Source organism: Eubalaena glacialis, chromosome 7 (genome assembly GCF_028564815.1).
Source record: "Eubalaena glacialis isolate mEubGla1 chromosome 7, mEubGla1.1.hap2.+ XY, whole genome shotgun sequence".
NCBI classification, from domain to species: domain Eukaryota; kingdom Metazoa; phylum Chordata; class Mammalia; order Artiodactyla; family Balaenidae; genus Eubalaena; species Eubalaena glacialis.
Window position 1 is genome coordinate 69,450,380 of NC_083722.1, and position 24,823 is coordinate 69,475,202.

At 40.9% G+C, this 24,823-nt stretch overlaps 1 protein-coding gene across 1 annotated transcript in view; it reads left to right on the forward strand.

The window, feature by feature from the left end:
• The window catches only part of SCN11A (sodium voltage-gated channel alpha subunit 11), a 77,040-nt gene that overhangs the window by 39,281 nt on the left and 12,936 nt on the right, over positions 1 to 24,823 (forward strand). The window contains exons 15-24 of the mRNA XM_061196616.1: positions 1,677 to 2,045; positions 3,695 to 4,126; positions 6,657 to 6,776; positions 7,541 to 7,655; positions 10,192 to 10,346; positions 13,545 to 13,718; positions 18,230 to 18,331; positions 18,811 to 19,080; positions 19,774 to 19,827; positions 22,395 to 22,536. Coding sequence (XP_061052599.1) covers positions 1,677 to 2,045; positions 3,695 to 4,126; positions 6,657 to 6,776; positions 7,541 to 7,655; positions 10,192 to 10,346; positions 13,545 to 13,718; positions 18,230 to 18,331; positions 18,811 to 19,080; positions 19,774 to 19,827; positions 22,395 to 22,536 — 1,933 coding nt within the window. The remainder of the gene's footprint in view (positions 1 to 1,676; positions 2,046 to 3,694; positions 4,127 to 6,656; positions 6,777 to 7,540; positions 7,656 to 10,191; positions 10,347 to 13,544; positions 13,719 to 18,229; positions 18,332 to 18,810; positions 19,081 to 19,773; positions 19,828 to 22,394; positions 22,537 to 24,823) is intronic.

Here is a 24,823-nt window from a genome sequence, read left to right on the forward strand (position 1 = left end):
GGTGTAGACTACAGAGCCCAGGACGGGGGTCGGGTGCTGCCTGCAGGTGTTATCTCACAGGGTCCCTCCTCATTGCTGCCAGTACCACATTCCTTTTCTGTAGTCTTTGCCCTCCATCCACGAACCATTGGAGGCATCCTGGCAACCTTTGCCGAGCACCTGATATGTACATGAGGGAAGGCTCAAAGGTGAGGAAAGCACTGCCTTCAAGGAGTTTGCAGTCTAGGGAAGATACAAGACAGGCCCAGAAATGACCATGAGGCAAAGTGGAGTGTGACAGACCCCACAAGAGGTATGGACAGAAATCACAGAGAAATCACATGTGGGAGGGAAATAGGGAAACCACAAAAGGTGACCTCTTGTCCCCTTTCAGAGATTTACTTTTTTTTTTGGCATGGATAGGATTTCTAAGCCTGTAGAATAAGACATTTGATTCAGTTACTTAAGCATACATTTTATACTTGGCATATGTTAGAAAATCACACTGCTTAAAGTCAGACGTTGTTAGGCTGCTCCCTAAAGTTTTATTGGTGCTTGGGTGAGCAAAATTACATTTGCTTTACTATTGTTTAGGCTTATTACAGCCATGCTATGAGGCAAGGAGCTCTGTGGCATTGCCTGTGGATAAGAACAGAACCACAGTTTCTCCCTGAGATGCCCTCAGCTCCCCTCTAAGTAGACAGTGGTGGTCCTTCTCTTGTGATATAAGTCTTACTGACCTGCAGTATCTCCCCACCCCCCAAATAGTTGATACTTAACAGGATTGTACTTTGGAGTGAAACCACTGGTTTACATTGAAAGTTAATATAAGAAATAATCTATGAAACTAGTTGCTGTGTTTTTTCTAAGGTTATTGTCTCCTATAAGGTCTGTAAGTTTCCATGGAGAAAATTTCTCGTGGAAAAAGAGAGTGGTGTGTCTTGACTGGCTGATTGCCTTTTCTCTCCTAGGTACAAAACATCATGTTACTCTTGTCATCGTTATGAAGTTTAGATTCAAACTTGTGACCTCAAATATATAATACAGGAGTTAGCAAACTTTATCTGTAAAAGGCCAGATGGTAAATATTTTCAGCCTTACAGGCCATATGGTCTCTGTCGAAACCACTCAGCTTTTGCTATCGTAGCACAAAAGTAGCTGTAGACAGTAGAGAACGCGTGTGCGTGGCTGTGTTCCAATAAAACTGTATTTATGGACATGGAAATTTGAACTTCATGCAATTTTCATGTGTAACGAAATATTTTAAAAAATTATTTCCAACCATTTAAAGATGTAAAAAACATTCTTACCTCTCAGGCCATATAAAAGCAGGCAATGGGATGGATGGGCCCTGGGGCCAGAGTTTTTGACCCTTGGTATATTATATAGGGTTCCAATACATTCATTATATTTAATAAACATGTATGCTCAATTCCACCATCATGATCCCAAAGTCTTTATCATTTAAAATATTAGACCAAAATATTCCATTTTTAAAACAAAATGTAGATACAGGTGAATATTAGATTGGGACATGGAGTTGGTGACCATGTTTAGGATGGATCTGGCTTTGAAAAGATTTTTGAAAGTTATAAATGCTGTGGTTTGGGAACATGTCATTTAAATTATAGCTGAGCAGATGGAATTTGTTCTTAACTGGCTTTTCTTCCATTTTTGTTTATTGTCTGTTTTTACAGCTGAGGGTCTTCAAGTTAGCCAAATCCTGGCCAACTTTAAACACACTGCTTAAGATAATTGGCCATTCCGTTGGAGCCCTTGGAAACCTGACTGTGGTCTTGGCCATTGTGGTCTTTATTTTCTCAGTAGTTGGCATGCAGCTTTTTGGCTCTAAATTCAATTGCATAAAGAGTAATTCAAAGTCCCATGATCCTGCAGTCTCATGTTTACGACGCTGGCACATGGGGGATTTCTACCACTCCTTTCTGGTGGTATTCCGCATCCTCTGTGGGGAATGGATCGAAAACATGTGGGAATGTATGCAAGAAGCTAACCAAGCACTGTGCATTACTGTGTTTCTGTTGATCATGGTGATAGGAAAACTCGTGGTGAGTGTCTTAGTTTTGTTGTTGTTGTCATTGTATTAAATACATGGACTAAACAAATGCATTGGCTTCTTTTGTAACACTTCACTAGTGAAAATTGTTACTCTAAGTATAGTATTATAAATGTAATGTTATATAATATTTTAAAATCTGCATTTGAATTTTGTTTGAAGACAGTACGGTAAGCATGAAAGAAAACCTTGTCACGTAGTGCTCATAAAGATGTCCCAATGTCTATCCTACTCCAGGTGGTTATTCAAATCGCCATTGATTGGCCGAGGTAGGGGTTTTTGACTTAATTTGTTCAATAGATGTAAAGAGATGTCCACTGAGGAAGGTTTCTTGTTGTTTAAAAGAAGAAGAAGGAGGAGAAGGAAGAGGAGGAGGAGGAGGAAGGGGGAGAGAAGGAGGAGGGGAGAGGAGAAGGAGGAGGGGAGGAAGGAGGGATGAGGAAAAAAAGTGGTCTTTTTACTTCCTCTGGACCTTTTATGACCGTGACTCTTGGTAGAACTGCAAACATTATGCAACCATGAGAAGAACTAAACTAAGACAAAGTAAGCACTGAGGAAGATAGAGGGAAGGTAGAACAAACCTATTGTCGGGTCATAATTGGTCCCCTGTTTAAAACGTTTCAAATATCTTGTCATGTGACATTTTCTTATTGTGTAAGCTGCCCTGAGTCTGTTACTTGCAGCTGGAAACATGGCTGTTTATGGAGAGGCTAATTAGGTGTACACCAGTGAGGGTATGAAGAGACAGGAGACAGACAGCGATACCTGAGCATAAGATCTTCAGAATTGAGTTGGGGCTATCATGCAAATATAATTAACAATCCACATAGAAATAAAATTAACTATCCTAAATACCTAATAAGTGATGTTGATAGACAGTAAGACATACGAAAGATCAGAAGGGCAGGGTATCACCCAAGGGAGTGGGAAGGGAGCACTAAGAAAGGCTTTGTGGGAGACACAGTACTTGAGAAGGGCACTTAAGAGGCAAAGAGGACTTAGCAAATAGAGGAGAGCTTGAGCAAAGATCCAGACTTGGGAATTCTCCTGGTGAAGCTGAGGAAGAGTGACTAGACCCATTAACACCCACAAGACACTTCTCCCAGAGAGCTGTATATGTTTGAGCTGGCGAGAGCCACAACAAAAGAGATTAAAAAAAGCCTGCACAAGTATACCATCTCTCAAATTGTGCAGACAGGAGAGGACCTCATAGCACAGCAGTCTTAGACATCAGACCCATATCCCTGTGGGTAATTCCAGAAAAAGTCCAACCTCATGATTCTGGCTGATCCCCAAGGAATATCCACTTTTGATTTTGCCACATGGTTTCACCATTCAGCCTTACACTGGCCAGGGTCTACAATACGTGCTGCTTACACACAGACAGACTGGATATGGCTGTCTGCACCCTTTAACTTCAGTTTTTCTTTGGTCTTATCTTGATGTCCCTATTACTTCCTCAATCTTCTCTCCTTTTATTTATTTTATAGATGAACTTTCTTGGGAGGCAGAAGGACATAGAACTCTCATTTGATTTTGTTTTGGGTCTTGGGGAAAAGTTGTTGTGGAAACCTACTGTATTCTTTCCTTTGCTAAATTTTTCATTCTCCTTATGTCCCCCCTCCCATTGCCCCTTCCCAGGTACTCAACCTCTTTATTGCCTTGCTGCTCAATTCCTTCAGCAATGAGGAGAGAGATGGACACTTGGAAGGAGAAGTCAGGAAAACCAAAGTCCAGTTAGCCCTGGACCGGTTCTGCCGGGCTTTTTGTTTTGTGATATATACTCTTGAGCATTTTTGTACCAAGTGGTGCAGGAGACAACATTTACCAAAGCAAAAAGAGGTGACAGAAGGCCCTAAGGCAGAGAGCAAAGGTGTCATTCCCCTGGTCACAGAGATGAGAAAGTGCCCAGAGACCTGGGAGGAGTTTGGTGTACTGACTACCGCACCAAAGACCTTGAGTGTCGGGCATGATCGGACTTGGTTGGCCCCACTAGCAGAGGAAGAAGATGATGCTGAATCCCCTGGTGAAGATAAGGCACAGCCTGTCACGCAACCTGAGGCTGGAAAACAGGTATTAAGGTTCACACATAAACTTAGAGGTTGTACAAAGCTAGAGTTGCCATGGGGCACTGGTTGCCTGCCCTGTTCTGAGCACTATGCAGAGATGATAAGGGTATAAAATGTGGCGGCTGCACATCCGGGGCTGGTTCTAATCATGGTCCTGCACATGTGGCACAGGTGGGAGGTGTCAGAGGAGTTCAGAGGGGAGCGCGATCAGAGTGGGCTGTGGCAACAGGGGAATCAAGTGCCTTTGGTTGAGCCCTAAAAGAAGAAGTATAGAGTTTGAATTGGCTGAAAGGTGAGAAAGGGAGTGTGGAAGGTGAAGTGAATAGCACAAAAAGAGATTTTGTTTCTTATGAATTGCCTACCACCCTGGGAAGGATCACTTAGCCATAGCTGCTACCCCTAGTACTCGGAGAGGCAGTAGTCTCTCATCTCTCAGCCTCCCTCTTCCTGCATGGAACCTCTGCCCTGCAAACTAGCTGGAGTAAGGATGATCAGGGCCTCAGTATTCTCAAGCTTTTGAACCTGGAATAGAGTCTCTGTCCTATGAGTAGAAACTGAATTGAAAAAGGAAATCCAACGTCTTGGCCACATTCACCAGAAATTTAGCCTCTTCAACTCAGAGTTGGAGGAGATGAGAAAAGTTGGTGACCTGCACCTTCTTGTGAGATACATATCTCTTGATTGGGAGCTGAGGGTAAAGAGAGCCCCATCTTCTTGGTCACATCTGCCTAGAGTGGAGCTTCTGTCAAACTGAGCTGGGGGTGGGAAGGAAGAGAGCAGGTCATGGCTCAAGTTACATAGACTCCTGCTGTTATTACTGAAATGTGTAGATTTTTTTAGTAAATATTTCTTCATTTGCTGTATGCCCTTAGGACAATTTCCAGAAACTTAAATGATTTTTTATGAATATTTTCCACCACTTATGTTAATTTTCCTGTGGAGCATGTCTGCAGAGCTTCTTACTTTACCATCCAGGAAGCGAAATTCTGTATATCTTTTTTTAATTAAATTCTAAACTTGTTAATTTTAATGATGCTTTCAGATTACTATACTAATTTCATTTTTTTTCTCAAGTAAATTCACCTCCCTGTAGCTAATTTTTGAGGGCTACTGGTTTTATGTTTGTCTCCTCATACATTTTGGAGTGTGAATTTGAAAGCTCATCTTTGTGGGAGGATCTGTCCCTCTCTTTGCAGTCTAAGTTCTGTGGTATCTTTAATCGACCCTCCTAGGGGATCCATTTCAGAACTAAGTCTTGTATTGCCAACTTGGGATTCTTGTCTAATAGTGATACTAGGCATTTTGCAGGTCCAGTCACTGAACCAGTGGCTCCCTTTGCCCAGGTCTTGTTTCTGAGGCTGTGCTTCCTCCTTCCTCTCTAGGTATGCAGCTTTGTATAATTGTAATCCCAAACATTGGCCACAGCTTCTTTTATTTATTTATTTATTTATTTATTTTTAACATCTTTATTGGAGTATAATTACTTTACAGTGGTGTGTTAGTTTCTGCTTTATAACAAAGTGAATTAGCTCTACATATACATATATCCCCATATCTCTTCCCTCTTGCGTCTCCCTCTCTCCCACCCTCCCTATCCCACTCCTCTAGGTGGTCACAGAACCACAGCTTCTTTTGACTTTCTCTCTTAAGTGCAAGAACTTCAACCCAGCCCACAGTTTCAAGCTTTGGACATAACTGTGGATTCCTTCCTCACACGGGGCACTTTTATTCACCATTACCTGCTACATGCTTTAAATTGTTATTACTTTATATTTTTGTTCTGTGTCTGGTCCATAGATAATGTGTACCTGTTTATTGTGTGTATATGTTCAAAGGGGAGAAGTGTTCTTAAATCATGACCTTACAGTGTCAGATTCACAGGAACCCTCACATAGATTTTAGGATGAAACCTTCACTTAAGGTGTGACTTTGCATATCCTTCTTGGATTTAGCTGCAGGTCATAGGACAAAATTTATTTTTTATTTTTATGTTGTGATATATTTTCATATTTTCTTTATGCCTTTCAGTTACCTGTTTTGCTAAGCCAACCCTCTGTACCCAACAGAGTAAAAAATTATTTTCCAAGTTATTCTTCTAATATATTTATTCATCTATTTTTACATCAGAACATCAAATGATTATGGATTTTAATTTTTACTATATTCTGACATTGTAATATTTTTTCAGGGATAACTAATTATGCCAGTACCATTTATTAAACAATTTATTATTTTGCCATTGAATTGAAAGGCTACAGTAAGTTTCACATCTTAATTATTTGGTGAATTTTGTATCCAAACCATATTGTTTTGATTATATTACTTATGAGTAAGTTTTGTTATCTGTTTCCTATAGTAGTGTTCCAGAATTATTTTATGTTGAGTTTTTCCAGGATCAGTTTTCAAAAGTAAAGCAGAAAAGATTAATAATGTAATAATTTTCATGACAAACAGAAAACCAAATAGAATTCAAACTTGTTTCATCTCAAGTGAGATGTCCAGGAGGAATATTAATTCTACTTGGGGTTTCTCAGTGTCAGGCCAGTGAACTCCATCAGAAGACCAAGGAGCCCACCAGTCCAGGAGCTCAGAGTGTGGAAATGGACATATTCTCTGAAGATGATCCTTATCTGTCGATACAGAATCCCCGAAAGGTAATTTTCCCAGGGTGTTCCCAGAAGAAACATGGCTCATCCATACACCTTCTCCAAGATAGCCACTGTGGAAAAATATCAAGATTAATACAAAGCAAACTGCCAGAATTAGATCTTAAGCAAATGTCTAGGCCAGGGTTTCTTAACCTCTCCACTATGACATTTGGGACAGAATAATTCTGTGTTATGTGGATTATTCTGTGTATTGTAGGGTGTTCAGCAGTACTCTGGCCTCTACCCACTAGATGCCCATAGCATCCCCCCATTGTAAAAATAAAAAATGTCTTTAGACATTGCCAAAATGTCTCCTAAAGGGTAAAATCAATGACATTGCCGAAATGTCTCCTGGAGGGTAAAATCGACGAGAACCACTGTTCTAGGCCTATTATTCTGGGAGTTGAGGTAGCTGACAATTTCAGTCTCAGTAAAGTAGCATCCTTCTCATCACCTGTCTTCCATATTTGGGGTTAGTCAGCAGATCAGAGGTAAGATTTGGAGGGAGGAAAAGGTTGAGGTACTGTGTCTTCATGTGCCTTATCTTTCATCAGCCAACGGAGAGCGGTTAGAGAATTCTTTCCTGAAGTCAGGGCTGGTCAGAACATTTAGGAAAGAACACAACAAGACGTATACTTTCTAGACACCCCTCATACCTTTGCCTAGCTAGTTTCATGCATAAAAAGTCATAAAATAAGGTATTAGGTATTAACCATGGTGACAGAGGGTGTTGGAAAGTGATTCCCCCTTTCCTTTGTTCTGATGTACAGAAGTCTGATGCTACGAGTGTGCTCTCAGAATGTAGCACCACTGGTCCACAGGATCCCTTTAGGCGGGTACTTGAAATGGTTCCCAAAAAGGAACCAGAGAGATGTTTGCCCAAAGGTAAGTGGCAGTATTCCTACATTCAGTTCATGGAATATTTCGATGGGATTCTGTTATTCTTTGAAGATCTATGGTTTTGATAGATGCCTTCTTTCTACTTCTACTAGAGACAAAAGTGAAGAGTCTTCCCTGGATTCTTGGGACCATTTCAGGAAATTCTTGATTTAGGTGGGGTCAACTTGTACAGCCCAACTACCAGGGTAGAAAATCTAGAAAACTTTCCCAGAAAGCCCACTGGGCCAGTATTTTTGCCACTTGGTAGAGTTCCCAGTACATCAATTGTCAGGATGTACTAGAGGTCATAGACCAAGAGAACTTGACCATAAGTCTGGGGTTGACTAGAGCCCTTGCCAGGCCCTCAACTCATCTCTCAAGATTTTTCTCTGGGAGCAGGGGTCCAAGATGGTGGCATAGGAAGACCCTGAGCTCACCTCCTTCCGTGGACACACCAACTTTACACCTACTTATAGAGCAGTTCCTCCTGAAAAAGACCTGAGGGTTGATTGAACAGCTACTGCACATAGAAAGACCACATAGAAACAGGTAGGAAAGACGGATACATGGTATCCATGGGAATCCCACCCCCAACTTAGTGACCTACAGTAGGAAGGAATATTGCTGCGGGGCCAGAGCACAGACTCACCCACCTTGGGACGCAGCAAGAAAACAGCAGTTTAAAGGGCATCTAGACTATACTGGAAGGAAATCCATGTACTAACCCTAGAGCTTCTGCCAAATGAGCAGGGAAGTACTGGAGCCCTCTGTGGGGTCAGAGGCACCAGAGAGCACCTTTGTTTGAGTCACCCCTAGAACTCCCCCTAGCCCTCACTCACTCTAGCTCTAGCTACCCCACCAAGGCAGCCTTGGCCTCAGCACTCCCCAGGGACTGACTCCAGCCCAAGCCCGCTCTAACCCCAGCTGCCCCCCAGCTGCCCCGCCTGGGTGGCCTTAGGAGGAGTGCTCCCCAGAGATTGCCCCTGGCAAGCTCCAGCCCCAGTTGCCCTGCTAAAGCTGCCAGGTGCAAGCCATCTACACAGGGGATACTCACACACGAGTCCACTCCTTCGAGACCAAGATAGGTAGCTGTTTCACCTAGTTCATAGAAACAAAAACTGAAAGTCATAATGAGGAGATAGAGGAATGTATTCCAAATGAAAGAACAAAATAAAGCCCCAGGAAAAACCCTAAAGAAACAGAGGTAAGTAATTTACCTGATAAAGAATTCAAAGAGATGATCATAAGAATTCTGACCAAACTAGGGAGGAAAATGAACTTCATCCCAGTAAGAACTTCAACGAAGACTTAGAAAATGTAGGAAAGAATTGAATAATACAATAATAATACAATCCACACCAAGACACATTATAATTAAAATGTCAAAAATTTGAATATATTGTGCCAGTCCCTTTGCTCTGTAAAGTTTCTGCTGAAAAATCATCTGATAGTCTTATGGAGGTTCTCTTGTATAAAGCTAGTTCTTTTTCTCTTGCTGCTTTTAAGAGTCTCTCTCTTTTTTTTTTTTTTTTTTAAATAAATCTGTTTTTTTTTTTTAAGTTATACAATTTTTATTTATTTATTTATTTATTTATTTATTTATGGCTGTGTCGGGTCTTCGTTTCTGTGCGAGGGCTTTCTCTAGTTGCGGCAAGTGGGGGCCACTCTTCATCGCGGTGCGCGGGCCTTTCATCATTGCGGCCTCTCTTGTTGCGGAGCACAGGCTCCAGACGCGCAGGCTCAGTAATTGTGGCTCACGGGCCCAGTTGCTCCGCGGCATGTGGGATCCTCCCAGACCAGGGCTGCAACCCGTGTCCCCTGCATTGGCAGGCAGATTCTCAACCACTGCGCCACCAGGGAAGCCCCAGGAGTCTCTCTTTATCTTTAATTTTTGACATTTTAATTATAATGTATCTTGGCATGGATCTCTTTGGGTTCATCTTGTTTGGGAATCTCTGTGCTCCCAATCTCCAAACTTGGATGTCTGTTTCCTTCCCCAGGTTAGGGAAGTTTTCAGCTATTATTTCATCAAATAAGTCTTTTGTCCCTTTTCTCCTTCTGAGGCCCCTATAATGCTAATGTTAGTATGCTTGATGTTGTCTCAGGGATCCCTTAAACTCTTCACATTTAAAAAAATTCTTCTTTTTGCTGTTCTGATTGGGTGATTTCCACTACCCTGTCTTCCGGATCACTGATTTCATCCTTCTGCACCCTCTAATCTGTTAATTCCCTCCAGTGCATTTTTCATTTTAGTTATTGTATTCTTCAGTTCTGATTGGTTCTTTTTTATATTTCCTATAGTTCTATATGTTTGTTGAATTTCTCACTGAGTCAGAACTGGCACATTATGACTCCTGTTCTGCTCTGTTGGCCAAATGTTGTCACATGGCTGAGCCCAGATTCAAGGGGTTGGAACAAGACTCCACCTCTTTAGTTGGAGGACTTGCAGAGTCACATGGTGTGTACAAGGAGGGGTGAAGAGTTGGGCTATTAATGCACATGTATTATAGACACTAATGATAGTGATGCTAATTCCTTCCAGGCCTGGATTGCTGCTCTCCATGCTGTACTGTGGACAAGAGAAAGTCCCCCTGGATCATTTGGTGGAACCTGCGGAAAACCTGCTACCAAATAGTGAAACACAGCTGGTTTGAGAGCTTTATTATCTTTGTGATTCTGCTGAGCAGTGGGGCACTGGTAAATTATCATGGTCTTGTGGGGACATTGGGGATCAAGGCAGCTGGGTGGCTTCATTCTGACTTGGGCCCTCACGGGGTTGTGAATGTGGGGAGACCAAGAAGAAGTGGGATCTCTGCTGTTGTATCCCCTTAGGGGACAGGGTTTTGCACAACAAGTTCTGGAGGAATGCTACAACCGGGAAATCCCCAAGCCAAAGATGCTTTACCTGTGGGAAGGATGACCCAAATTGGCACTTTTTCTTTTCTTTCTTTCTTTCTTTCTTTCTTTCTTTCTTTATATATTGGCTGCACCACACAGCATGCAGGAACTTAGTTCCCCTACCGGGGGTTGAACCCATGCCCCCTGCAATGGAAGTGTGTAGTCTTAACCACTGGACCGTCAGGGAAGTCCCCAAATAGGCACTTTAAAGTGGCTATTGGAGTCTTGCCCTTGACTCCAAGTCTGTCCATCATTCCTGGAGGATTTCTAGACATTTTCACTGTATCCTACACGTTTCCTCCTCTAGACGGCAATGCTCCTATTCTCTTTTTTCCTGAAGACCATAGTGCTGCTTTCTAAAAGGTAAAACATTAGGAGGAGAAGTCAACAGGGACCATATTAGGATATAAGTTGCCTTGGTATTTTTCACCACTCATGATCCCTTGAGAGGAGAGACAAAGAGATACCACTTTATGTGTATGACAGATCCTTCTAAATTGAGGTATGGTGTGATTTCCAGTGAGGTTTGGAAATAACTGAATCCATCAGCCTCCCTAGCCATATAGTCATAAACTCCTTTCTGCTCTCTCTTCTCACCTTGTAGTCCATCTTTCCTCCTCTGCACGTATATACCCACCTTGGGCAACAGTATGTTCTCTCTTATCACCTACATGTTTCTCTCTCTCCCTCCCAATATGTTCTGTGTCTCCTCTTAAAATGGCCATAATATAAGACTAAATTCTCTTATTATTTGTCATGTCAAGTGAATGGAGTACTGAGCTATCCCTTATGGATTTAGAGTCACAGAACATTTCACAAGTTGCTAGGAGGGACAAGGACATGTCTTGTTCCTACACCCCTGCCTTCCTGGTTAGTGCTTTACACCTGTGTAATCTCTAGGTGAAAGGAGAAGAGCACACATGGGGGCACACCAGAGCCTGTGATCAACAGACATCCCCATTTACCTGCTTACTGTAATATAAATTATCCCTGAAACAGAAAAGAAAATTTCCCTAAGACCATCCCAGAGAACTCCCTTGATTAATTTTTATCGCTCACCCTGTAGGGTTCCCTGTAATCTTCTGGTGATTACATCTCACCAGCTGTCTACACTTCCAAAAGGTAGGGTTCTTGCATTTATTCCACAAATGGTCATTGTTGTCTGCCATGCCCTGTGTTAGTCAGTAGCAAAGCAGTGGTGTTGTCACAAGGTCACAGACACATACCCCATGCACCGTGTGAGAAAACTTATAATTAGAAAAGTAGCAGAGGGCACACAATCCTCCTAGTTCTCATCTGCCTTCAGATGAGGCAAGCATAGGCTAGGCAGAGTGATACTGAGCACACAATGCAGAGGGTTCCAGGAGAGGGACCCAGGCCCTGTTTCACTACACATATTTATAGAGAAATGGAGACAAGAAACATCTAGTCCCTCACCACCGTATGTAGTATATGAACCAGCAGCCTCATATCACCTGGCAGCTTATTAAAAATGCAGAGTCTTGGGCCCACCCCAGACCTGCTGAATCAGAACCTAGGTGATTTGGGGCTCATTAGAGTTTGAGAAGCTCTGATTTGGGCAACTACTTAATAGTGGGAGCTTCCTGGATTAGGAAATGGCCTAGTTATATTATGGGAGCTTCCAAAGCTCAGTTGCTGATATCAGCCTGCTCTTCCATTGGGCAAACTCAGACCTGCTGAGCCAGCTTGTTGCTAAGTTTCTAGAATGAGAGAGGAAATGAGCTTCCAACACCATTCAGATTTGTCTCTCCTCAAGAGGCAAACAGACAATCCCTGACCTTCAGGAGCTTGGAGGCTAGTAGGGAAGACAGATAGAGTCCAGGCAATTATAGACCAGGGCCATAGTGATACACTCAGAGAAGCAGTGGGTGACATAGAGCCATGTAGGATGGCACCTAACCTATTCCTGTGGAAGAAGGACAGTTTCCTATAGAAGATATAAGCTAAGCTGAGATCTTAAAGGCTGACCAGGAGCCAGTGGGGCAGAGGAGGAGATGAAGGGCCTTCTTCAGTCAAAAGCCCACTTGGGGGTTGGAAATGAGACTGTTTTATTCTTTATTCTTTTTCCCTAGGGTTGTGGGACTGTGAGATTACCTTAGTCCCTGACAGCAGGGCTGATTTCTTTCTTGCCTTCATTTGGCATTGCCTGCCAAATGAGTTGGCAGGTTTAGTGCCTCTTCTCTCTTTTCTTTCATCCTCAGTAACACTGTAAAGACCAAAAGGACAGCTTATACCCTAGCAATATAGACCCTGAAGAGTCACACGCACACATACTTCAGGTGAAGGAAATGTTTGGATGTGTCATGGAAAAAGGTCTCTCCAAGAGCTTGGATATCTAATTTTCATAAATCACACTTAATGAAGTTTAATATTCAAAGTAATTTACATTGGGAGCTCTAGCCCAGTGCTTCCCAAACTTTTGCAAATCATGGTTCACATACAAAATGATCACATATGTAGGGAACACTGGGGTAAACGGATAATGCTGTTTGTGGTGGAAGATGACGAGCCTCAGGGTTGGCAGGATCCAGAGTGTGGGCTAAGGTGTTTGGACTTGATGTTATAAGCAACAAAGAGCCACTGAATAGAGCCACCCAGGTAACTAGGGGGATGAGAGAGATGGTGTATGCCACTGGGAGTTTCTGGAAAAGTTGGCAAGATATTGTTGGCAAGAGTTGAAAGGATTAGGAAGACCAGGAAATAGTGTGGTGAAGATTGTTTTGGTAAATATTCCAGGAGCCAGTGATGAGAGCCTGGGGAACTATAGTGGCAACAGAAATCTAGAAATAGGATTTTCCTTCTTCTGGTTTTACTTACTCAAGGAATTGTTTCTATTGGAAAAGTTCAGCCTTAATACCTTTTGAGCAAAACCTTGTCACCAAGAGAGGTACTAGTTTATTCAAATAAGGAAGAAAAATAAAAAGTACAGTCAGCAGAGAGTTCAACTTGGCCTATGGATGTGCTTTATCATTTCAGGTATTTGAAGATATTTACCTTGGTACACAACCCAAAATCCAAGCAATACTTAATTGTACTGACAGTATTTTCACATACATTTTTATCTTGGAGATGGGTCTGAAATGGGTGGCCTTTGGATTTAGGAAGTATTTCACCAGTGCCTGGTGCTGGCTCGATTTCATCATTGTGATTGTAAGTTTACCATCTCTGTGTCTCATGCAGGTGGGGGTTGAGGCGGGGTGGGTAGGAGTGGAGGAGGGGATCACATGGGAGCTGCTTTTCCTGTGTGCCTTATCTGAGTGCCTCTCCAAAATATTTTTCTTCACATTCATCCATCAGCAGTCCAGCCTTTCCTCATTCCCATTCCTCATATGCTGCATCTCTTACGCTCACCACCTCAACCCTTTCCATGATAGTACTCATTCACTTCTCTCCATAAGCACTGCTTATGTCTGACGTAAATCTAGAATAACTTTGCATATTCTCTACTTTTACTTCTCCTTCCAACTTTTCATTTCTTTTCAAGACTTCTCAAAGCAGGTCAGCAGCGAGCAGATTAGACTGGTCTCCGTCTTGATTGTCAAGCAACACAGAGGATTATTCACATACATTTTTTCATTTAATCTGAACAACAGTGTTCCAAGTTAAGCAGACCTATATATCACCTACCATATTACAGACAAGGAAACCTGAAGCTCAGAGGGTTAGCAATTTGTTTCAGGTGAAATTGGAATTCACACCTTGGTCTGTATGATGCTAAGGCCAGTAGTAGTAATAGTAGATCACATTTTTCGACTGCTTTCTCTGTACCAGAGAAAGCAGTACTTTGCCATATACCTCATATGCATTCTATCTTTTAGTTATCGCAGCCTTTCCGTGTGGTAGTTATTGTTATTTTTCCCAGATACAAAGGAGTAAACTAAGTCATAGAGAGGCTAAGAAACATGTTCAAGGTTGCCCAGCTAGAAGTGATGGAGGTGAGACTCAAACCTAGTAAGCCTCACTCCAAAGCCCTAGATTTTAACATCTATCTATATCCTTGGTACCATGACCTAATTAGTTAGACTTTGTCCCTGCTATTTAAGGAAGTAGGTACGACAAATACATAGCATAAGCCGTGTGGTCAGCACACCACACCGGAGAGCCATAATGTTGTTGGTGGGCACAAATAAGCCGTGTGGTTCAGGAATTTCAGAAAAGCATCAGTGCCATTGGAGCTCCAACACAAGCAACCCCATGATCATCATGTGGCTCCCTATCAGTTTCCAGAGTGCTAATCACTGTACACCCATTATCTTATTAGATTATAGTGAAAAATGCATAAGACAATGGACAGATTATTGGTATTTCTGATCTAGGACCTGTGGTTTACTGGCCTAAACTTAGGAGACTGATTCTAAATCTTCTTTGTTTACTCTCTTTCTGTGTAACCTCAAGCAAAGTGCTTGAAGTTTTGACATAAATTTTCATATGGATAAAAATGAGAGTGTAGATGCTAAATTGCCCAAATTTGACCAGATACAAAATTGAAAACATAAATCTAACAATAGCCATTTAAAATATCAAAACAGTAGTTGAATACCACACTTTCAAAAAGGATATTAGGCCCAGGTGGTTTTGAAAACAAGTTTAGCAAACTTCCAAGGAGCAGTGGCTATAGACTGAATGTTTGTGTCCCACCCCTGCCCCAAATTTGTATGTTGAAACCTGATCTCCAGTGTTTTGGTGTTTGGGAGGTGACTAGGACATAAGGACATTTATTCCTGAACCCTCATGAATGGGATTAGTGATCTTATAAAAGAGACCCCACAGGGTTTTCTCACTCCTTCTGCCATGTGAAGACAGGGAGAAGATGGCTGTCTATGAACCAGGAAATAGGCCCTCAACCAGACACTGACTGCCAGCATCTTAATCTTGTACTTCCCAGCCTCCAGACTGTGAGAAATTTCTGTTGTTTATACATCCAGGCTATTGTATGGTATTCTATTATAGCAGCCTGAATTGACTAAGGCGAGCAGTTAACCCCAACCTTGTTCAAATTGTTACAAAGAACAGAAAAAGAGGGGAGGCTCACAAACTTATTTAATGAGACAAACATAAAGTTGACAATGAAATGAATGGAACAAAAATGAGTAGAACAAGAAAAGAAATAATCCTGTAAATATATATCTCTGTAAATCCCAGAGAAAGCACTCAATAAGTATGGTCCACTATTACTATTATCAGCCTTAGCATCATACAGACCCAATTCCACCTGAAACAAGTTGCTGATCCTCTGAGCTTCAGGCTTCCTTATCTGTAACATGGTAGTGATGTACAACACTGCCTAATTCAGGGCATTGTCGTGAGGATTAAATGAGAGAGAGTGTATGTGAATAATCCTTTTATGTTGTTTGTTACTCAAGATTATATAAAATGATCTTTATAATTTTGGAGTAGGAAAATGCAAACACAACCACAAATACATACATACATACATATAGACATAAGTTTAACTATTTCAAAACATAAAACTTTCTTTTTTTTTTTGTTCAACAATACCGTAATTATAGTTAAAGACAGGCTAGACCCTGGAGACAGTATTTGCCATATACATAACAGATAGTTATTGTCTACAGTATGTAAATACTCCCTACAGATCAACAAGAAAAAGACAACCCAGTGTAAGAATGGGAGAAGTATGAAAATAGGCAATTCACAGAAGGAGCTCAAGTTGCTAATAAATGTATAAAGAAATACACACTAGTCATATCACCAGTTAGCACAGAAGTGCATATTAAAATGAGACACTTCTTTTTACTCATCAGATAGACAAAAGTTTTTAAGTTGGATAATATCTAATATGAGAAAGATTTAGGAAAATGGAATTTCTAGTCACTGCTAACTATCGTACAGTCAGTTTGTGGAAAGTTTTGCACTATTAAGTAAAATTACAAATGAGCCCAATTTACAAACCCAGAAATACCACTTCTAGTTATACATTTAAGGAAAACTCTTGTGTATGTACCCAGGAAAAATGCACATGTCTGTCCAGTTTGCTATTGTTCATAGTAGCAAAGAAATGGAAATAATTTAGATATTCACCAAGAGGGAATGAGTTAATAAAATATGAATATTTATATGCTGTAATATTTCATAACAGTTAAAAGGAGCAAACCATGAGAATATATATCAACATGATAGGAATCTCAAAAACATAGTGCGGAGTGATAAATGCAAATTAGGTAGAAATAAAATAAAACTAGTGAAGACTTCCCCCCTGGAAGAATGCCATAGAGTGGGAAAGAATGTGGATGTTTTTATGTTTGTGTGTCTCATCAATGTCTCCCAATTGGTGGAACAGAGACTGGGGGTGAGGTTCCAGGCGAAAGGGTGTACAATGCCCCTCTAGGAACATCTTCCCCACCCATGGTAACAGTCATTTAGTAAAGCCAGAACTGCTAAGCTTTGCCATCCTTTTCCCTCTGGCTAGAAACAAAGTAGGTGTATTTGTGGAAGAGCTGATTAAATAGGTCTCCCAACAGGCAATGCTGTCACAAACAAAAGAACAAAAAAACCTACTTGAAAAAACCATTATAAATAAACACATTTTGAATTGATGGTGATTTTTTAAAGTTGATTACAAATTTTAAAATCTGGTTATTCTGTCATATTCACTCAATTTCTCTCAATTTGCAAATATTTTACTTTTATAATGAGATTGACAGGATAATTCACTTCCTGTCATGCTGAGCCACTCCCCTTCTAAGCTGAGCCTCTGAAGGGTCTGCATAATCAATAAGAATGGCTGAAGATCTGCAAATAGTGGCCTTCAACTTAAGCTCAGCATGTTTGTTGAGTTTTAAGTTAGTGTATTTACGGAGTTTTCCAATCCTCAGTCCTGTCCCATTGGGAAGAAGTATGTTAGGAGAGAAAATTGAATTTAATTCTCCAAAAGGGAGCTATTTGAATGAAGGGAAATATTAACAAACAAAGAATTATTTCTTCATAACTTGATTTTGATATCATTTCAAACATATGGAAAAATTGCAAGAAGTAGTGTAAAGAATCCCTTATACTCTTCCCCCAGATTCACCAATTATTAACATTGCAGCCCATCTGCCTTATCATTTTTTCTATTTTTTTCCCCCTAAACTGCTTGAGATTAAGTTGCAGGCATCACACTCCATTAGCCCTCAACATTTCAGTGTGTATTTCCTAAGAACAAGGATATTATCTCACACAGTCACAATACAGTTATCAAGGTTACGAATTTAACATGATCCAATACTAAAACCCACATCCATTTTCAAATTTTCTCAATTGTCACAAGGTTCTTTATGGCTAATTCACCCTACCCACACACCATCACCTTTCCCCCCACTGCAATCCAGGATCAAACTCAGGATCTCACATGACTTATCATTGTCATGTCTCTTTGGTTTCCTTTAATTCACAACAATGTCTCAGCTTTTCTTTGTCTTTCATCAAACAAATCGTGTAAATGCATTGTTCTCACCCATATGGGCTGTAGCTTTGCCAGGCAAGGAGGAAAATAGCCTCTCACCTGCCCTCCCCTTCCAGCAGGGTCTGGCTGGTTTCTGTGTCTGGATAATCCACTGTGGGCACAATGAGTTTGCCTTTCAGAAAGACAGCTCTTAATCCCCACTGGGTTCTCTGGGAACCAAGTCAGGTGCACTACCTGTGGCTTCTTTTCCCACCAGGTCTCTGTGACCAGTCTCATCGACTTAAAGGTCTTGAAGTCCTTCCGGATTCTGCGAGCGCTGAGGCCTCTGCGAGCGCTGTCCCAGTTTGAAGGAATGAAGGTATGTTCTTCAGATGGATGGGAGGAAAGTCAGCTAGCAGGGAAAGGCAGAGAAGCCAACTGCTCTTTTTGGGCTGGGCTTCCCTTAAATTGCCAAGCTTTTCCTGGACTCCTTCCCATCCAGCCCACTGCTTAGAATTTCAGAGATGGAGAAAAGTCTAAGATATAGTCTTCACCTAAAAGTGCTTCTGTGACAGCCGAGATGGGCTCTGGCTTCTCTTCAATCCTAGGGTAGGTGTCCCATAAGTCTGTAACACCATCATCAGAGGACACTTCTCAAGTGATCCTGTGGCAACAGAAAGGACCCATTATGTATGGAGTTGAGAGCAGGGCTTGCCGTGGGGTGGGGGTTCGGGGCTGGAATGTAAAGACGGAGCTCCAAGAAATCCAGCCCCACACATTAGACCCATCCTGGGAAGATGAAGAGCTTGTTGAGTCTCACACGTCTATTATATTTTTCTTCTGTTTTGCTTCCTTAAGGTGGTAGTTAATGCTCTCATAGGTGCCATACCTGCCATTCTGAATGTTTTGCTTGTCTGCCTCATTTTCTGGCTCATATTTTGTATCCTGGGAGTAAGTTTGTTTTCTGGAAAATTTGGAAGATGTGTTAATGTAACAGATGGAAACTCAGTTATAAATTACAACATTGTTGCAAACCGGAGTCAATGTGAAAGTGGAAATTTCTCCTGGTTCACCCTGAAAGTCAACTTTGACAATGTGGGAATGGCTTACCTCGCGCTGCTGCAAGTGGTAAGCACTGTGGGTTTATTTTTCACTCTGGGGAAAGAAACCTTAAAATAATCATAAACCATTTCTCAGCTAATAAAAATACAGTGACTATATTGAGATAAGAGAATCAAATCCCAATTTCTCACATGGGAGCTAATGCCCTCTGGAATTGTTCCCCACCGAGCATCTCCAACCTTATTTTCTACTGAGCCTCAACCTCCAGGCGATGTCCCATAAGGGTCTGGACCTCTCAGTCTGTCCTAAATGGTGCCTTGCTCTCCTGAGCTCCAGCCAGAGAGACGTAGAGCCTCAGATGCTAAGCCACTCCATTAGTAACAGTTCCCTGTGGGAAGTCAGTCCCAGGTTGAATCGTGGTTGCAAGGTTTTGGACAGATAGTGCAAACAGATGTGGAATCAGGAAAGAGCCTTAATCAGGCTCTTTGCAGCAATTGGTTCATAGCTTCTTTAGCAATTTTTAAGCAGAAATTTTCTCTTGTTTTTAAACTTTTTGTCTTGTGAAAATGAAGAAAAAAACATCCAAGACATGTATCCTTGAATTTCCTTCTGCTGTTCTTTTATGTGGACATTCTGTCCTGGAAGGGTGGGACATCGTCTTATGTACATGTGCCCACTGGACTTGCTGGCTTTTGTATGGCACTTGTCTGTTGATGGCAAGTCTATAATTACATTCATGTTTCTCTGCTTTCATTGCAGGCAACATTTAAGGGCTGGATGGATATTATGTATGCAGCTGTTGATTCCAGAGGGGTGAGCTTGTGTTCTACCATGTTCTAGAGTGCTAGGATCAAATCAGGAATATCATGACTACATGGACAGCCCAGAACTTCCTGCATCATAATTCCAGTGGCCAGGATTCTTTGCCTTGTTTTCATTAGGCCAAACACTATGAAACAGGGATTAAAAGGATTCTTATTCATCCTCCTATGAGTATTACATCCTAGCATGCTACAAAGTCAAGTCCTCTTTCTCCATACTGACCACTCATGTAGGAGGTGGAGCCAGAAGCAACAGAATCACAGGATGCCTTGATTTTCCTCTCTCACCTCTTCTTCAAGTGAGTGGAAAGGCAGAAGCCAAATTTCAAAGGGTACCTTCTCTTGACTGTGGGAGAGAGAACCTTAAGATTGGACTAGGTCTGAGCAAGAGACCCTCCAATGGCTCCAGGTTCCCCAGAGAATAAGGGGATTTCTAGTAATTGCCAACTGTCAAATTATAGTTAAATAAAAAGTGATCATGGATTCCCAAGGTTAGAAGAGTACTCAGCAATCTAGTCCATTTCTATTTCCCAGTTGGGAAAATTGAGGAATAGAAAGGAAGAGTGTTGCCCAAAGTCATAGCGAGAGCAGATGGTTGAATCAAGAATGGAATCAGCATTGTTTATTTTTTCCTACCATCACACACATATGTGTTATTGTTTGAGAGTATACAGAGTTGATGCCTGGCACATAGTAGATGTTCAGTACAGCTGGTAGTAGCAGTAGAGGTGATATGAATAGTGTTATAGTAGTAGTAGAGGCAGTTTATAACAAAGGAAATATTTAAAAATATTAATGTGCTTATTTTTTTGTCTGTATGAATATATGAACTTCACCTCAGTTTACCTTAGACATCCATCTGCCTTGAGGTGGAGCTAGGGGATAAGGAGGAGATCTTATGTATGACAGAAGAAGTATGTTTCTTATATATGTTCCTTGAGTGAATGATGGGTGGGTGGAGGTGTGTGGAGGTGTGCCTGTCCTGATGTGGTCCTGGGTTATCCTAACTGGTGTGTGCTAGTATAATGGCCTTTGTCTGTGTAGTCACAGAGCATCCTACTGTTCTCAAATATTGAAGCTGCAACTGGTGAAACCATGGGCCTTTCTCCTCCTTCAACTCCTCCTAGCCTCAAACACTGACTCTCTGCCATGTCCTTCATATGGTCTCCTGGCTCAGCTGTCTACTCCCATCCCTTACTATGAAGCCCACAATGGCAGGCATATGGCTGTCAACCCCACGTCCAAGCCACGAGAACTAAAGAAGGTTCAAGAGACTGCTGTCTGCCCAATTATGCTACTCCAGTCTCCTAAGTCATCCTGCCTGCCCAACGTATCCCAGGCCTTCCCAGCTGTAGTTTTCTCTTTGAAAAATACCAAAGTTGAACCAGAACACACATTCTTTGCTCTCCATGTTCCCCTCGATTTACTGGGCCCCAAGCCCCCTCTCCAAACCCAAAGAAGGGAAAATCAGGGCACACATCTCACAGCTCTGATGTTCTCTCTTTCTCTGTTTCTCTTTCTGACAATTCCCTGGGTACAAGTGAGGTGATCCTTTCTCTGTTCCTCTTTCTGTCTGAACCTCCCTTTGCAAGATGATTAGCCTGCTGCATAATCTTGTTTTCGATGTCAGATACTGAATATTAATTCTTCTTTCCATTACATTGTTTCTAGACTAATGCCTATCCTTAATTCAAACAAGTAGATGCTTCCAGCCAACTGGCACTAAGGTCAGGTACTCTTCAAGGCAAAAGAGAAAAATAATTGTTTCAAATATTTACCTCTAATACACTAGTCTGTATGGTGGGTTTTGAAAAGCAAGTGTCATGAGTACATTCAACACATAACAGAGCTATCAACATTCATCTCTATCTTTGAATGTGATCAGGGGAAAGAAAACAGAGATGCTCCTGCCACCTATCCCCAAAATGAATAAAACCAATGACCATGTGAAGATCTTGGACGCTTTTGGTCATGCCTTAAGCTAGGGGAGCTTGATTATAGTCCATTCTTGTCCATTCTAGAGCTTGATCATTCATCCACTCATTCAATGTGTGTGGAGAACCTACATGTCACAAGCTATGCCAGGCACTAGGAATTCAAGAGTGACAGGATGCAAGCACAGACTAAATACAGTAGTGAGCTCTGTTTGAAGGATATAGCCTTTCAACAAGGGTTGGTAGTCAGTCTCCTGAAGTGAACATGTCCCTTCTCTGGTGGATATCTCCAATCTGGCTCCCTCCAATTATGTGTCCATATGGACATCCTAGAGACCTTTTCAAAGGGCACGTATGATCATGCCACTTTCCTCCCTCACAACCCTTCAATGATTCTCCATTGCTTAGAATAAAAAGCCTAATCCTCCACCACACCCCCTCCCCACTGTATGGTACCACTCAAGCTGCGCTGGGGGAAGCTGAAAGAGGAGAGAGGGGCTCCCTGCAGGGCCACGGCTGACTGGAGGAGGCTGAGTGGTTAATGCTGCTGCTACCAGGCAGTTAAGATGGCTCGTGTTTTTCTCCAGTAATTGTTTTCTTCTCTCATTTAAAAAATCCCTAACAGGAAGGACAACAGCCAAGGTTTGAGGAGAACTCATTAATGTATGTTTACTTCATAGTTTTTATCATCTTTGGCTCATTCTTCACTCTGAATCTCTTTATTGGTGTTATTATTGACAACTTCAACCAACAGCAGAAAAAGATAAGTATGGGGGTTGTCCTGATTTGGTATTTTTACCTCTCTTCTCCAAAGAGCTTGAATGGAGCATAAATCTGTTCTAAATTGTTGTGCAAAGTAGCCTTTATCATCTTCATGAGAACAAAGAGGGAGCCTCCTGGAGAAGAGTCTTGAGGATATGGCTGAAAACTCAAAAAGCTGGCTTTTATTAAATCATTGTTTTTATTCTCCACTCTACCCTCTTAAACAAAGGACATTGTTGAACTCTAATAGAAAAATAATTACCAGGATTAGTATTTATGTCATATTTTAGTAACCTTTCAAGCGTACCTTGTTATCCAGGATAAAAAGAGTACAAACGATTCCCGACTTAGGATGGTTCAATTTACACGTCTTTAGCTTTATGATGATGCAAAAGTGATACGCACTGAGTAGAAACTTTACTTCAGATTTTGAATTGTGATCTTTTCCTGGGCTAGAGATATGCAGTACAATACTCTCTTGTGACACTGGGTAGCAGCAGCCACAGCTCCCAGTCAGCCACGCACTCATTGAGGGTAAACAATCAATATATACTTACAACATTCTGTACCCATACAACCATTCTGTTTTTCACTTTCAGTACAGTATTCAATAAATTACATGAGGTATTCAACACTTTATTATAAAATAAGGTTTGTGTTACATGATTTTGCCCAATTATAAGCTAAAGTAAGTGTTCTGAACATGTTTAAGGTAGGCAAGGCTAAGCTATGATGTTCAGTAGGTTAAGTGTATTAAATGCATTTCAACTTACAATATTTTCAGCTTACAATGGGTTTATCAGGATGTAACACCATTGTAAGTACAGGAAAATCTGTAAACGCTCCTTTTTCAGTAAACTTGTGTCTTGCCTCTCAACACCCAAATCTCAGCAGATTTACTGAACTTGCTTGGAAAGAAGATGGTTGGGGAAGAGGCAGACTTTTTTAGGGAGTTTTTTTCCCCATGCATTATAACAACAGATATTTATTTTTCTGATTCTACAATCTATAGGAGCATTGTAGTAAATGTGGAAAAAAAGGAAGAGAAAAAGAATATTTAAATCACCCATAAGATGACCGCCAAATAATAACCATTTTAGATTAAGCCTCATCATTTTGGTACCATCTTTTCCTGTTACTTTTTAACTAAATAAGTATTTCTTTTACACCGTTGAGATTGCATAATATTTTTAACTATCCTCTCCATTAGTTATGAGTTCATGTCATGAGATCATCTTTGTTATAAGAATTTTCAGGGCTGAATTTCATCCCATATTATGGATAGATCATAATTTGTTCTAATCATTCCCCCCACTCCCCCTTTTAAGGACATTTAGGGGTCATTTCCAAATTTCTTGCTCCTCTAAAATAATCATGAACATTCTTAAAATTCTCTCTTTGTATCTCTGATTATTTCCTCAGGATAAGTTCCTAGAATTTAAGGCATTAAAGATATATTGTCAAATTACCTTTCAGAAATGCTGTGCTGGGTCCCATCCTTTTGCAAGATATGAAGATGCCTGTTTACTCTGTTCTAATCATTCTGACTTTTGTAATTTTTAATTATCTTTTCCAGCGCGATGGGTAAAAGTGTTATCTCATAGTTTTACATTCATTCATTTGACCATTTATGAAGTTATACACTTTTTCACAGGTTGATGGCCGTAAGTATTTCTTCCTTGAGTTATCTGTTTACTGTCTTTGTCTCTTCTTAAAATTGACATTATCATCTTTTTCTTATGTTTTTATATAGTAACTCCAATTTGTGACTTGCTTCTTACATTTTTGTAATGACAGTTTTAACTTGTAGACATTTAGCATATTTATGAAGTCAAACTCTCAATCTTGTCCTTTTTGGCTTCTTTTCTTGCATTTATATACTGAAGGCATTTCTCAATCCTAAAATGAGGTAACTAAATATTCACCTTTGGTTTTCCTAATTGTTTTGTGGCTCTCTTTTATTTTTCTGTTGAACTTTTTTAATTCATCCAAAATGTATCCTGATACTGTTGAGCTTTCTTAGTGTCTGCTGGGAGAATCATTCACAGTCCCAGGCAACTATATGGCTGCTGTTATTCAGGAGTGTACTATGTGGTGTCACCTCTGTAATATGCAGCTTGATTGCAATCAATACCTACAATTTGAATGTCAGGCCTTGTGATTTTAGATTTAAGCTTACATTTGAAATCACTGTTTTGATCAGTCCAAAGCATTTTTGTTGTTTTGTTTTACTTTTTATTACAGAAAATTTCAAACATGCACAAGAGTATAGTAGAGTGAACCTAAAATATC